Here is a 17127-nt window from a genome sequence, read left to right on the forward strand (position 1 = left end):
GGTTCTAAAAATAAGATCCATAAAAAAAATTGTAAAATCCCCATAAAAATAGAACAAAATATATGGGAGGCTAAAAGTGTCATGAAATTTTAACAAAGTTTTGTGAAACCTAATTAAAATCAGACTGCCAGTATACAAATCTATAACATAATTTGTTAGTTTAAGATTAAGACTAAGGCAATTTCCTTTTAAAATTTAAATAATATTTAACTATAATTCTTCTTGAACATATACTTTTCTTTTTTAAATGGCAGGGATTCCTAATATGATATTTTATTATTGCGCATACTAAATTAACTTTTTTTTTCTTTAATAGTTTTATAATATTAATTTTCTAAATAGCTAATGATATGTAAGTTTTGAGGTAAGCTTTAATTAAACTTAAATATTGCAAAACAGAACAGGTAATAAACTTCAGCTCAGATCAGAAATATTAGAAATATTAGTTACACATACCAAAATGTATGTATAAGTTTCGTTTCATTGGCAATGATATAATATATTTTATTTATGAATGTTTGGTTAGATATTTAAGAGAACTTCTTTTCAAAAAATTTGGTTAGAGAATTATGGCACAATTCAAATTCAAAAGTAAGAATGTTAGTCTACTCTTTGATTACATCAACCTTTAAAATTTAAAAAGTTTATGAAACAAAAGGAATGTATAGCGACTAATGTAATAATGAAAAAACTGTTGAAATAGAATGAATGGCATAGTAGACTAATTTAGTACTCAACCTCTGAAACAGATATAAAAAATATAAGGAACTTCAACCACTGAATTACCTTTTTTAAATACTATTTACTTTATTACTAAATGTTTTCAGATTTTATTTTGAAATATTGGAAAAAAAATAGATTTTGTAGGTTTATATTAAAAAAAATTTTCTTCTTATTAAAAACCTTCAATCATATTAGAAAATAGTGAATCAGTATGCAAGGTAGCCTTTTATAAGGTAGATTAAACTGTCATTAAAGGGTCTTTTTTTTGGAATGACAGATTCATTTTTGAAAAAATTGTATATTATATAAAAAAACAAAAATGCTGACATCAGGTATTGTGTGTATATATATATATATATATATATATACATATATATATATATATATGTATATATATATATATATATATATATATATATATATATATATATATATACAATTTTATTTGAAGGTATTTTAGCAGCTTTTTAAATTAGGCTATACTTATTTTTGTTTTAAAATTAGATATTACCAATAAAAATATATTTATTTTAATTATATTTTGTTCAATTTAAGTACACTTATGTCATGGAGTTAATGGCTAACAACTCAAAATGAGACATAAGCCCATCAAAAGACATCCTTACAGACTGAGAAGATTAGTTTACTATGTTCATTCTAGTATCTCTTAACTGGTTGATTACTATATTTCAATTAATATATCAATGTCTGCTTTAAGGGCTGCATTAGATGTCTGCAGATTATTAATTAAAGAAATTTTTGTTTAACTTCATAGTTTCTCTACTGCATGCAATTTCCAAAAGAAGTGTGATAAACTCAACTTAAGCTAAAGTACTTAAGTGTTGGAAGTTTTCTTTTTATATTGAAAAAATTTTAATAAAGAGTTGTCAAACGCAAGGTAAACATTAATTTATCAAGATTTTAAAATATGTTTTAGATAAAAATTTTATTGTAACATGCCAACTGTACTTGTAAATTTCAATCTTAAAATGATGTAAAATAACAATTCACCAAATAAATAAAAAAACCATAATTTGCCCCACCCACTCCCTTAATTTAATGCACATTCACATTCTGATTTCTTGCTGAATTAATGCTAAATATAATGTATTTCCTTATTAAACACTTGCATAACTATTAATTATTAGGGTAAAATTTCTGTCAACTTTACTGCAAAGTCAAAATGCTTGCAAAAACTACTAAAAAAAATAAAATTAGGATCATTAAATAATTTAAAATCATTTAAAAAAAACTAAGAATAATTATATAATTACTTTTATAAACTTTATTTCACTTATAAGGATTGTATATTATTAAAACTAAATATTGATTTAGTATATTACGAAAATCTCTCTTGAGTACAAAATGAACATTTGTTTTAAAAAGTAAGACAAACATTTTCATTTTTTAAAACACATGTCTCCACTATATATTAGTCATAATCAGTTTAAAAATACTAATTTTCATAGTCAAACTTTTTTTTTTATAATCAATTTCACAAAAACCGATTAAAAAAGCAACTAAAATTTAAAGAGTTTCCAGTAAAACAATGAAAAAAGCAATCAATATATAAAAAAGAAAGAAAAGATTATTAATGATTTAGACTGCCAGCATCACTCTGGCATGATTAACTTGTTTGTTCATTTTTGGCTTTTTGCCACTCTATATATAGTCTCATCTACTAATACATATAACTATTAACTTTTAAAATTTTAATGTGATTTTTCAATCTTTCTTATACCTTTTGAGTTCTGCACAAAGAGTTTATTTTCAATTCTTAATGATATTAATAGTGCTAATTTATCAATATTTCGTATTAGACAATGTATTTAATTTATTTATCAGCATCCTATCGAATGAAACCATAAATTTACCACGTAAATTTCATTCTTTACAGTAACCCTAATTTAAAAATTAATAAAGCAGATATAACAAAACTATTTCACTCTGCCACTTCTCAAACACTTTCTGTTCAAAGGACAATTTCATGATTAAATCAATGGACTGGCAATGGGTTCACCACTTGCACTGGGTCTCACTTTGAAGAAAAGTGGTTTAATTTTTATAATGGAGTCAAACCAAACTTTTATAAAAGATGTGCTGACAACATTTTTGCAACATTTCCTTCTGAAATTCATACATTTTTGATTACATTAATACCAAACACAAATAGATTTTTTTTACAATGGGAAAATCCAAACTTTTCTTTTTAGATAATACTATATCCAAAACTAATAACTCCATTTTAACAGCAATTTTTCATAACAACATTTACTATGGGCTTTATACTAATTTTTTTAGTTTTACTTTTTTGCATATAAGACAGGTATCATTTAATTTATCACTGACAGGTCTTTCATAACTAACAACACAAAATCTGGTTTTTGTTCTAGTATTTTTAACCTCTTTAAAACATTAAAACCAATTAAATAATCAACCTGGCTTCTTGATAAAATCAAACTGGCTTCTTGATAAAATTTATGCATCTTATATGATCAAGTCTTCTACTAAAATATTACCTCATAGACAAAAAGAAACCATTTGTCAATTTAAATCTCCTTACATAGGAAAAATTTCAGATATTACTAAACAAAAGTTAAACTCCGTTATCAAAAGACACTGTCGACCACTTTTTGTAAAACTTGTTTTTATGTCACTTAAAACATCTCATTTAATTTGTAATAAAGATCATTTTCCTATTAAATTTAAATCTTTTGTAGTTTACAAATTCATGTGGGCAGAATGCAACTCCTATTACATTGGCAAGACATCTTATTATTTTAAAACTCAATTATTTGAGCAATATAGTAGGGATAACAACTCCCATATAATTAAACACATTCATTCCAATGAAACAAACTTCTTTAAACTTAGTAATGAATGCTTTTCAATTCTAGATGAAGCTGTTACTTAAAGGAACCTCAAATTAAGGAAACCTTGCATATTGAGTTGCAAAATTTAAATTTGAACAAACAAGTAAATCATATCAGAGTGACAATGACAGTCTAAATCATCATTTTTCAATTTCCTTTCTTTTCTTTATATGACAGTGGTTTTCAAACACATAAAGTCAATTTTATTTTTTCTTACAACAACTCAATAATCTTCTAAAGAATTTTTTAAATAATTAGCAATTAAAAAATATTTTTAATTTTAAAGTTAACTAATCAATTAGCTTTCTAATGGTATATAACACTAATTGGTCTTATAAATCCTTTCTGAGTAACCTAATAGTAAATTGAAGCAATTGCATGTATTACAATTTGAAAAATTTGTCAAAATTGTACAGTCATTTATTTTAAACTTAATAACCCTTAAATAAATAATGCAAAAACCCTGAAAACTTGTATTTGTATTGAACAATATAAATTAAAAATAAATAATAACAAAAAAAATCTATTTTAAACCAGTATTTCAAGAGATATTTAAATTGGTTAATTCTTTGCACTGAAGCGGAAAAATTGGGAGAAAATTGGTATCGCAACAAGTCAGAGTTTCGATTGTTACCACAAAAACATTGAAAAATAAATTTGTCTTGATATGCTTAGTACAAGTTATAGTTTATATTTGATTTTAAATTGTTTTGGGGCAAAAATGCTTTAGTAGGTAAAGTTTATGTTAATAATGACTTGCTTTTAGTTTATATTTTAGTTTTATATACCTTATGGGTTTAATGAAAAGTAAAGTTCTATAAAAAATTTTGTATCATAAAAACAAAAAAATAGTAAATTAAAAATAAGGTAAAAAAAAAAGACATCAACAAATAAATATGAATATGTTTAATAATTATAATAAATGGCAGAATATGTTTAGTAGTTTATGTTAATAATAATTTGTTTTTAGTTAGTTTTTATTTATAATTATGTAACAGCTTTATATAGAGTAATTCCATGTCAAAACAACCAGACCATGCAACCCTATGTGATTGGATTTTCTTTATATTTTTACCATAGTTAAAATTTTTAGGTGTGCGGTAAATTTTTTAAGCTTAAAATTTCAAGTTAGGTCATTGTATGTTTGAAGAACATTGTGCAAAAAAATCATTTCTGCCAAATACATAGTTTTGTAAATATTTTACTTTTGTAATATAAATGTATATATATTGCATAGTACTTTAGAAAAAATGATAATTCCTATCTAAATCGAAGTGTTTCTTATGTTATAAAAGTTTTTTTAATGTATTTTTTTATTTCCTTTTTGTTTCCTTGTCTTTCCCAATTATCAAAGTTTAACTGCTGAATTCAGACATATTCGTCTTACTTAAATGTTGTAATTAATCCTACATAAATAATGTAATTATTACTTGTGCATTTTTAAATTTGCAAGTATAACATTTTTAAATTCATTATTAAAATGATTTCATGTGATATTGGTAAAGTTTTGAAGTCAGAATGCCATAAAACCTCATATTCTAGAAATAAAGAGATTTTTTTACTACATAACCTAGACACTGATACTCGTCAAAACATTTTATGGAGATCTGAGTTGCATGCTAGTGAAAAACTATTCAGCATTTGTAATCACCATTTTCACTACTTTCAAAAAAGATTTGAAAAGAAAAATGGCAATTGTTGTAATGTTTATAAAGTGCATAAAATAGAAATAAAAGGTAATTTGATTTCAAATATATGAATACTATCTGTAAAAGTATACAACACGTATCTTAAATATCCTTTTTTTTTTAGGTAAACATATAATATCTTTAATGTTGGCTAGGCACTTTGAGTCATTAGGATTAAAAGTTTTACCTGGGTGGAAGTTATGTACTAGCTTGTAAGTCAAAGGCAGTTTTATCAGTAGAATACCCTAGTGAAAATAAAGTAGATGAAATATCAATAGAAGAAGATGAACCATTTACTCATATTAATTTATCCCTGGAAATTTTTGGAGAATCTCCTATTAATTTACATTCTGTTGCTTTACATCAACGTGTTGCATCTGCAATGAAAAAATATAAAAAATCAATAAAAAAGATTGGTGAAGATTTAGTAGCCCATTATGGAATAAGTAATTCGCATTTTATAGATAATTCTACTGCATCTTATTCGAAAACAGATCGAAATAAAGCATCTGATCTGGATAAACGGACACTATTAATGAAAGAAAAGATAAATGCTTCCGACTATAAAAAAAAATTAAAAATTCTCACTTTAACTCCTGAATCTTGGTCTAGAGATTATGCTTCTAACTACTTAGAAGTTAGTGTGAATGCTATTCGAACAGCACGTCATATGAAACAGGAGAGTGGTATACTTTCATTCCCATTAAACAAAATTGGAAAAAGTGTTCGACTTAATGTTGTCTCCATTGTTCAAAGTTTTTATGAAGATGATGAATACTCACGAACAATGTCTGTTAAAAAAGATTATGTAAGTGTTGGAAAAGGAAAAAATAACAGAATTCAAGTACAAAAACGATTGATATTGTGTAACCTGAAAGAATTGTACAACCAATTTAAAGTTATAAATCCAGAGATTAATCTTGGAATTTCTAAATTTTGCAGTCTGCGTCCTAAGTGGTGTGTAAGTGCGGAGCCTCAGGTGCTCACTCAATTTGTGTATGTGTTTATCATCAAAATGCAGTTCTTCTTTTATATGCAATTAAATGGGATTTAACTTATAAACATTTAATGAAAAAGGTTTCAGTTATAAGTGTGTTTAATATACGTTACAAGTTAGGAAATCTAAAAAATGATATCAGTTTATACGGAAATTAAATTTGATACTACTTTTACTTTTAATTATTATTATCATGATTTTAGTTACTATTATAATTATTTAATGATTATAATAGAAAATTTAACAGTAAATTATGATAAATAAACTTGTTTTTTAGGTGGCTTGTGACATTTCAAAAAATGAGTGTATGGTTCATAGATGTTTGAGTTGCCCAGGAACAGATGCCTTACAGCTATTTCTTCTTAAAGAGCTTGAAGAACTTGATTTTGATGACGAGTTCAGTTTTAATCAATGGCAAGGTACTGACAGGACCCAACTCGTCACACAAACTGAAACTGTTGAAACTTATATAGAGTTAGTAGTGAAGGGTATTGATGAACTAACAGCTCACTTGTATATTTCTAAATGTCAAACAAAGTTTTTTAAAGATTTAAAACTCAAATTGAATGAAATAGAGTGTATCGTGATTTGTGACTTTTTAAAAAACTATGAATTTGTTGTGCAAGATGAGATCCAAAGTTATCATTGGTGTAAATCTGGATGCACCCTTCACCCAGTTGTTTTATACTATAAAGTAGATGGCATTATTTTGCACGAATCATTTTGTTTTATGTCTGACGATATGATACACGATACCTGTTTTGTCTATCAAATTCAGACTATTTTATGTAATTATATCAAAGAAACCCTTCCTTTAATTTTCAAATTGTATTACTTTTCTGATAGATGTGGAGGACAGTATAAAAATTATAAAATTTTCTAAATCTATGCCATCACTCAGAAGATTTTTTATTGGAAGTTGAATAGATATTTTTTGCAACCAGTCACGGCCAATCTTCTTGCGATGCAATAGGCGGTACAGTAAAACGAACAATAGCAAGAGAAAGTTTGCAACGTCCAAAGAAAAATCAAATACTAACAATCAATGCAATGTTTGAATTTTGCACTTAAAAAATGCTCACAATAAAGTTCTTTAAAATTGATAAAGAAACTATGGTTAAGGTTAGAGCTATGCAAATTAAACGATTTGAGAAGGAAAAACAATACCAGGAACTCGAGGATTTCACCATTGTATACCAGTTTTGAAAACATCTATGTTATTCAAAAAAACTAGTAACGATATAAATCCACAATCTATTAATATAACTAAAAATCAAGTTACCAAAATTTAAGTTTAATAAATTTTGAGCTAATGCAGAAGTACGAATATTACGCATGTACATATGACTCGTCTTGGTGGATTGAAGTCGTCGAGGAAAAAGATGAAGAATATAATGATATAAAAATGAAGTTTATGCATCCACACGGTCCATCTGAACAGTTTTTCTGGCTGAAAAGGAATGATTATTGTTGGATACCAATCACCAATGTAATAACATTAATAAGTGCAGCAACAATAATATCAGACAAATACGAACTTTTAAAAAAAGTTTTTAACAAAATTAATAAGTATATATTTGTAAATCAATAATTTTTTAAAGGATATATTATAAAAAATTGTATATCAATTCAAGTATGCATCATTTTTAATTATTTTGAATACTACGATAAGCGAAATATACCATATTTGGGTTTTTTTATTTAGTTTTTAAATTATGAATTTGGCAGAAATGATTTTTTCACGCAATGTTCTTAATTTGAAATACAATGATCTAATAATCTAACAATATACAATGATCTAATTTGAAATTTTAAGCTTAAAAAATTTACCGCACACCTAAAAATTTTACTGGGGCAGGTGTCCATTGTTTTAACATTTATAATTGATATTTAGGTACTTTTTAATTATAAAATGAGTTTTTTATTTGTATATTCAAATTCCTCACCTTGAGATTAACTAAGTCACTTATTTTTAGAATTCACATGTTTAAAGCCTTGGTTTTATAAGGAGAAATGTAAATTTGAAAATGGCGGAAAATGACCAAAACAATAAAAGTAGCCAAAATTAAAACAACCGTTACTCATGAACCGTTGGGAGTTAGACCTTGAAATTTTGGGATTTATCTTATTTTATAATGTACTAACTATGGTAAAAATATAAAGAAAATCCAAGGACATAATGTTGCATTTTTTAAAAAAATTGGTTGTTTTGACATGGAATTACTCTATACCTTAATGGTTTATTGGAATTTAAAGTACTGTGAAAAATTTTGTATACTCTTTTCTGTTTTGGGAAAGCATGTTAATAAAAAAAAAAAAAGTAAAATAAAAATAAGATAAATAAAGACATCGTCAACAAATTTTTGGATTTTAAACAAACTAATTAATTTAATTTCTGGAAAAATCATTTTCTTTCTATGAACATTTGTTCAAAAAAAAGTTCCTGTTTAAAATGGTTACAACAACTTTTAGAAGAAAATACAATCATGTATCATTATTCAAAAATTTCAAAGTATATTTAATTAAATAAATTATATAAAAACTTACTTGAATCTCTATTGATTATAAAGAAGTTTTTAATAAATCCATCTTGAACTTCATACCATGGATCTGAAGCATACACTTTCACATTTTCAAAATTTTGCGCTTGATCGTTGACAACACAAAAAACAACATCTCCATTTATTCTAATTGTGTATATATAATATGTGCTTTTTAAAAATTGACTAACTTCAATGTTAGTCCACAAATTCAGTTTGAATGGATTTGTGTTGAAAATGTAACTTTTGAAACCATTTATTGGTGCAGCAACAAGCAGTGCTCCATTACCATTTTCATGAAACCATATACCAGGAGTTCTATCACCATAGTTAGCATTATCAGAACCAATAGTAAAATGAATAACACTATGTAAGTAGGGAACAAACTTATTAGGATAAACATCAAATGAAATTAAATATTCTTTATTAAGCCTAGGTATTTCAGCAATAACCTTTCCTTTCACTAATGGAGTATGGGTATTACCAACAATGTATTCTAAATTTCAAAAAAAAATAATAATAATGCCCTAACAACTAATAATTTTCCTTTGAAAAAACAAACAAACTAACAAACAAACAAAAAAAGACTACGAAACTATTTTACTTTATAATTTTAATGCAATTGCTTATATTTTTAACAATTTAACTATTAATATTACATTATCACAATAATATATAATGTGAATAAAAAAAATACTCTTACCAACTTTTCCATTTATAATCAATAAGTCAGCAATAGAACCATTTTGAGTATCATACAAAGGATCCGATGCATACATTTTTACATTTTTAAAGTTTGTTGCATTGAAGTTTTCCACTCTATGTATATGACTCCATTCAAATCAACAGTCAACCAATATTTACCATTTGACAAAACTTGACTTATCATAATAAAAGACCATTCATCTAAAGTTAGTGGAGGTGTTTCAATGGAGTAATTACCATTATTTACTGCAACAAAAATAACAAGCTTTCCAGAGCCATCTTTATGAAACCAAACACCTGAACTTTGATCACCATATTCTTCAATATTGTTATCCAAAGTAAAACGAAGAGCATTTTTTAATCCTTTAGAATAACTTTTAGGTTTTAGATTAAAAGATATGGTGTACTCATTCATCATAACTTTGAGAGTTCCGAGATATAAACCTTTCGCTAGAGTGAATTCTTTTCCATAATTTATAAAATCTAAACAAAAGAATAATTAAAAAAAAAAACTCACACATTTTAAAAACTGTGTTTTTATAAAAACAGTTTTTTTTGCAAAAAACTGTGTTTTTATAAAAATTATGTTTTTATAAAAACTTTTTTATAAAAACTAGCAATACATAACAATTAAAAGTAAAATAGAAAAAGAATAATATCAGCCTCATTTTAACAAGGTTATGCATAACTTATTTGCAACACTTTTTACAAAATATAATAAAGCTTTATATGACTTAAGAAGAGTTAAAAATTTCATTATTAAAGACACATATTCCATCAAAAAATGAAAGTAAAAAACACAAATGCAATTAAAAATTCTTTACTAAAATACCAACAGCCACATCAAATTTAATTTATTATAAAAACTTTTTTATTTTAAAACTTTAATAACCAGCATTATTTAAACTAAACCTATCTTGATGTTTTTCTAAATTAACAACTGAAAGAAGAGTAAAATAAAAAAATTAGGTAAATTAGTTTAAAAAATTAAAAGAAAACTCTTTTTAAAGCTCTTTCAAATTAATGTTTTTAATCTTTTTAGCTTTTATAATGGCAGAGTTTGTGTGCGTATAAATAAATATTTTCAAAGATCTGATATTGAAATTGATTTTATTGAAAAACCTTAGTTAGAAATAATTAATAGAAAACCAAAATGCAACAGTATAGTAAATTAAAGTTTGTATCGCCCCCTATTTGTGAAACTTAAGAGTGGTTTCAATTTTGAAAGGTGGATTATATTATATTAAAAATTCAAAGTTTATAAAGTTTAAAGCTTAAACTTGAAAGGTAATTAAAAAGAATAAGCTTTTCATTTTTTTAACCTAATGCACTCCTAACAAGGTTGGGAGTAATCACTATAAAATAAGAAGTTATAAAAACAAAGAACATTGTTAAAGAGCAAGGTTGACAGAAGACTTAAAAGGTTGTAGGTTGTATTAGTTGAGGTAGAATAACAAAACATAAAGAAGGGAGAGAGTTCCAAAGCATTGATGTGAGGGGTGAAAAACTAAATGAATAAAAGTTTTTAAAGCATACAGGGACAGCATCAGTAAAATGATGCATCTTTGCTCAATGATGAGTTAAGCAAAAAAGAATTTTGGTTAATGGAATTAAAAACAATAGCTTGTTTGAGCAACAAGGATGATAAAATTTGTAGAAAAGAAAAAGAGGTGCAACATTACAACAATGAATGAGTGGCTTAAGCTTATATATTTATAACATAAAATTATATATATATGTGTATGTATATACATATACATTAGGTATATGATAAATTTTAAATCAATTAGCCTGGGGTTCTAAATGATGAACATTTGCCTATAAATCACAGAAATGACATTGATTTCACCATACCTTGAAAAAACTTCCCACACCTAAGACAGTTTCATATTTAACCATACAACACATAGCGGCCCAAAGACTATTAATTATAATATGTGAGCTTTATATACAATACACATGAGAAACACATGAGAATGAGTACCTACACTGCCCTACAGCATTTGTAGTGGTGTTAAAAATCTTTCAGATTTGTATATTAGTATTAATAAAGTTACAGTTAAGATATTTGTTTGTTCTGCAAGAAGAACGAATGTCCTCCATCAACTTTACAGCTCTCTCGGCTACTATGTTGGATCGAGGCACATCAAGCACTGATGGTTCCTTCTTCCAGTGGGTAGAGAAGCATTTCACAGCTTCGGAACACTTAAGTTGGGATATTGCTGACAGCAGGTCTTCATAAGCCGCCTCTGCATAGTGCTGGTTTGAAAACCAGGCCCGCGACCATGTAGTTGCAACGAAATCGCAAGTTATCCTCAGCTGTTCTTGCCAGTTTGGAAGAATGAAAAATGCAATAAGCGCAAAAATGCCTCTTGAGTTTCACCTGGCACTGTGCAGTGATGGCAGCTTGTGCCATTTGATACGAGGCCATTTTTCCCCATTTTTGTAAAACTTGTATGCTTCACAAAGCTGAAAAAGAAATTTAAAGTCATCTCTCCAGCCAAGGTTCTCATACTCTGCTACCACTGCTGTGCCCTTGTAGGCATTTTTTAAATCATCATAATGCTCCATAATCTCATCAATAAATTTGTAGTTAATGTTAGGCGACTGTGACTGTATAGGAAAAAAGAAATCCAACACATGTCGTAGAACAAGATCAAGAATGTGGTGTTGGCAGCTGATGTATTGAGGTTCATCGAATCCCTTGTCTCGAAATGTTTTCTGAAGCTTGGCTACAACTCCATTCTTACCACCAGTATTTACAGCTGCTGTATCAGAGATGATCATCTGAATACCGTTCCATGCATTGTAATCATCAAGTAGGTCCTGTAGTGCTTTATATATGTTTGCAGAGGATCCACTGTCACAAACCAAAATGCCAAGTTTTAATGTTCTTTTGTCGTTTTTCAAGCACACAACTTGGTACTCAGTCTTGTCAATTTTCTTACCATCAAAATGCAAAGAAAATTTCTCTTCAGAGACCAGTTCCATGAGGCAGTTTTTAACTTTTCTGCATCTCTGATTGTTCGACGCCAGACTCCAGACTGTGATGGTGTTGGGACACAAACTCCATTCTTAGCCAGACTTTGAAGCACCCATGACGTTTTTCTGGTTGACAAAGAGTGACTAGACACTAGTTTGGCAGCAGACTTAGTTGAGTGGCGTGTTGCACGCTTTCTGGGAGATTCTCCTGGAACTGCCTCTGAGTCACCACTGCTTCCTTCCTCAGAATCCTCACTATCGCAGGAAAGTGGTACGGAGATAACTGCTTGGTTTGTCGAGGGCTCTGATGTGCTTTTGGCCCTTTTTGATGGATGGATTGTTGACATAGGAGCCACTTTCATAGTTGTATATCCCACCCTGCCATCTGATTTAATTTGTACTTTGTACAGTTGTTTTTCCTCACTACAAAGCTAATTTCCATCTGGTTTTGTTATATCGAACAGATGAGCAAGATTTTCTTCAAATACTGCATTTGGTCGCTTTCTGTGTTTCTCAAATGATGTGATAAGTTTGTCAACATTAGCAGACACTTGTTGTTTGGAAAGAACAGGAAAATTAAACTTCTGCCAAATATTCATCAATTCCTCGGATATTTTTGTTAGTCGATCATGTTGTCTTTTCAATTCATCAAAGAGTCCCAAAAATCTTCCAACGATATCTCTGTTGGAAGGCATTTTACACAATTTGTCGCAATATACAATATTAAATATTTACAGTTTTAAAAATCAAAGTCAAGCATAAGGAAGTAAGAACTGGGAACAAAATCAAGTGAAAAAATCAAAAAAAGTTAAAAGTGGTGAGGTGCTAGGTGTAGGAGGTTTTTTTGTGATCCAATGAAATAAACCTCAAAACAGTGATCTATTGGTAAAAGTTCATTAAATGCAACATCAGGAAAATTAAAATTTTGAAAAAAGCTTTTTTGTCATATACCTAATATACATATATATATATATATAAATGTTATAAATGTTATATATATGTAGAGTTCTTCGGTCAGCTATGTACGGTGTACAACAAGTTTTTTTAAATTTAACTGACTTAATATAATATAAATTTCTTCTCTTTTTCTCTTTATATGCTAATTATCATTTATTATTGTTATTCAAAAAAAAAAACACAAGATAAATAAAAAGTTTGACATAAGTAGATCTAAAAGACAGTGGTCAGCTACGCAATGCGCAAAAAAGCTTTTTTTTTTAATCTAAATTTTGAATTAATTTTTCTCCTAAATTATCATTTATATTTTCATAAAATTTTTTTTTCTTAATCAGCAATTATTTCGTCCAAGTTTTATTTATAAAACTTTTTAAATATAATAATAATTACAAGTCAAAAAAAAAGTTTTTTAAAAACCATGAAGTCAGCTACTCAACTATCAGCTATGCAACGTGTATTTTTATCATAGTTTAGATTAAAACATAACACAAATTTCATGCTATATTTATAGCTTTTATTTAGAAATGATAAAAATTGTTGCAGTTTATAAAGGTCATTCTTAAGATACCCGGTCACTTTTAAACAGTCTAGATACTAAATGTAAATTTTTTATTCCTTTGTTATCATGAATTTTTCAGCAAAAGCTGTTCACTAACAACGCTATTTTTTGTTTTCTTAAAAAAGGCGCTCAAACCAAGAGAGCTGTTTATTTCTAGCTTTTCTTTCTCATTCAGTAATATAACAGTAATTTCTAAATTGTTTGTAGCGATTGTCAAATCGCTAGCACAAGAAATTATATATTTTTCTGTTAAAACATTTTTTCTGGCCACATGTTTTGCTATGGCTCCAATTCCATCCGCAAGTATCTTTCCATGCATTGCAGCAAAAAAATACCAGTGCATTTTAATTGTATGGTTTTGTTCTAAAATTTTCATCGATGCTAAAATATACTTATTTTTAAATTGAGATGTTGTGTTGTCACTGAAAATATGAACTTCTGTAATATCATCTGATAGAAGCTTGATAATTTTATGTTTGGAACAACAGATAATTTTGTATGGTTGCTTGAATAAGAAAATAGTGCAAAAGATTTAATTTGACAATGCCAAACTACATATGTAAAAAAAGAAATGTGATTTTGACATAAAATGAGCTGCTTATGTTTCGTTTTGGTAAAAACAAGTATAATTTTCTGCCCAGTCAACTTGAATAACAGCCTTATTTGAGTCTTTTTGAATTGCTGATTCTATATTTAATTTAAATATGGATGATTGACTGCTTTTGACATTACTAAGAATAATAAACTTTGCATGCATAATTTTAATATGTGAAAATAAAACTGCAACTTTTCCTTCTTTGTTAACCTTTTAATATAAGATTTTGCTTGAGGTTTCTGCCACTGATTCCATGAAACACCTAAATCAAATTGTTTGAACTGAAGTAATAATTTATCAAAAAGACTATAAACGGCACATTCCTTGCAAACGGCATTGAAACATTGTTTTATTGGTTTTTCACAAATAAATTTCAGAATCATTAAGCTTCCGTTTTACCTGTAGAAAATACAAACCCCGCAAAAGTGATTCAAGAGCATAACATATATTTTCATGTAACATGCAAACACATATGCTATGAGGAATTGATGATGAATTTAAAAGTTCTATAATGTTTACACAATACACACCTTTTTTATTTTCAAGAAATGCGCAAGCAACTGGTTCCTTGAATGATTCCGTATTTTCAAATTGACGATATGGCTATGTTTAAAAGTTTTAAACATTTTCTAATTGAATATAAATGTTTTGAAGTTTAAAATATATTTGGCAAAACATTTTATTGCATTGAAAAAAACAAACAAAATTTGCCACATTTAACTATTTAGTTTTAGCAGTCAGCTACGTAACAGGAAGTTTATTGGATTTTTTTTAATCTGATGCCATTTTTTTTTATTACAACAAAACTTTAAAATAGCCAATTAGTTTAAGTAAATAATTGACAAGAATTAAAAAAAATAAATTAAAATTAATGAAAAAAACAAACAATTCCTTCCCACCAGTCAGCTATGCAATGTAATTAATTAAGAAACTAATTTGCTTATATCATGCAAAATACTAAAAAAATAATTGTAGATGCTTTAAAATATTAAACCAGCTTTGCGGTTGACCCATTTAAAACTAACTGCTAAAATTTTGGATTGCTACAAGATATTAAAAAAATAATGATAGTTAAGCACTTTTTCTTATATAAAATTTTATGCTTTTCCTCTTACTTTAAAAGCTAAAAATAGCTTGTTCTATTTATTTTTTTATTCTTTTATTATTTTTTTAAGACATTTAAGAATATATACTCATTGTTTAAAAAAAAAATTCCTAATTGTTATTTTTTAAAAAGAGATATAATTTATTAATCACGTGAAACTCTACATGTATACATATATATATATTATATTTATGTTTTATATATATATAATATATATGTTATTTATGTATATATTATAAATGTTGTATATATATATATATATATATATATATATATATATATATATATATATATATATATATATATATATATATATATACATATATATATATATATATATATATATATATATATATATATATATATATATATATATATATATATATATATATATATATATATATATATATATATATATATATATATATATATATACACACACATAGTGGGTTGCCAAATTATTAGGGACACTTTACTTTTTAAGTAATTTTAAAGTTTAAATGATTTTTGCAAGCAAATAAAGTGTTTTTACATAATTTTATTTTGTGTATTTTAGTTACTAATATAACTATAATTGTTTTTAAACTGTGGCAATTGTGTCAGTCCACCCTATGTGTCACAAAGTTAGGTTATTACTCAATTAGCTGTCAATTGTTGAAAAGTGTGGTAAGAGTAAGTTTAAAATTGATTTTAATTATTTATTTTTGGAACAATTTTTGTGAGTTTTTCGAGTTCATAACTATTGAAACCTAAGTATTGGTTAATAGTTCAATTAGCAATAGTTACTAATTTATTATTTTTGCTAATTTTAATGCATATATCCTGATTTGTAACCATTCTCACCTCTCATTGATTTTTTTAGTATGGGCAAGTCTCCAGACTTAACCTCAAGAAAAAGTAGTAAAGTAAAAACCTTACTTCTTCATTCTACACATTCTCAGAGAGAGATAGTAGCAATTGCAAGTGTTTCAAAGTCAGTAGTAAACCGAATTAAAAGAAAAATTGATACAAATGTGCCTCTAGAACCAGACCGTGTTAGCAAAAGTGGGAGAAAAAGGATCATTACTCTATCTTGTGACAGTAAAATTTGAGACATCTGCCTTAAAAACAGAAAAAAAAGAGTGGCTCTACTAGCTACAATGATAAACAATGAAGGAATTAATGTCTTCAAAAGGACAGTTTAGAAAAGGTTGGCTGAAGAGAATGGGTTGTTGTCCGACCAAAAAAATAAGTTTAGCTAAAGCCATGAAAAAAAATCCACTGTAATGGGCTAGAAATTACCAGCATATGACAATTGATGACTGAAGTAGAGTAAATATAATTTATAATATTGTAAGAAACCAGAAAGGTTAATTTAAAATAATATAAATAATCAATATCTGATTCATCTGCTTCTCAGATGA

At 26.9% G+C, this 17127-nt stretch overlaps 1 protein-coding gene across 1 annotated transcript in view; it reads right to left on the reverse strand.

Annotated features, from left to right (window-relative positions):
• LOC136085581 (uncharacterized) overlaps positions 1 to 17127 on the reverse strand; it is a 212984-nt gene that overhangs the window by 18031 nt on the left and 177826 nt on the right. The window contains exons 18-19 of the mRNA XM_065806901.1: positions 9607 to 10009; positions 8829 to 9187 (exon numbers count right to left, since the gene is read on the reverse strand). Of these exons, the coding sequence (XP_065662973.1) occupies positions 8829 to 9187; positions 9607 to 10009 (762 nt within the window). The remainder of the gene's footprint in view (positions 1 to 8828; positions 9188 to 9606; positions 10010 to 17127) is intronic.

This window comes from Hydra vulgaris, chromosome 09, assembly GCF_038396675.1.
Source record: "Hydra vulgaris chromosome 09, alternate assembly HydraT2T_AEP".
In the NCBI taxonomy this organism is placed as follows: Eukaryota; Metazoa; Cnidaria; class Hydrozoa; order Anthoathecata; family Hydridae; genus Hydra; species Hydra vulgaris.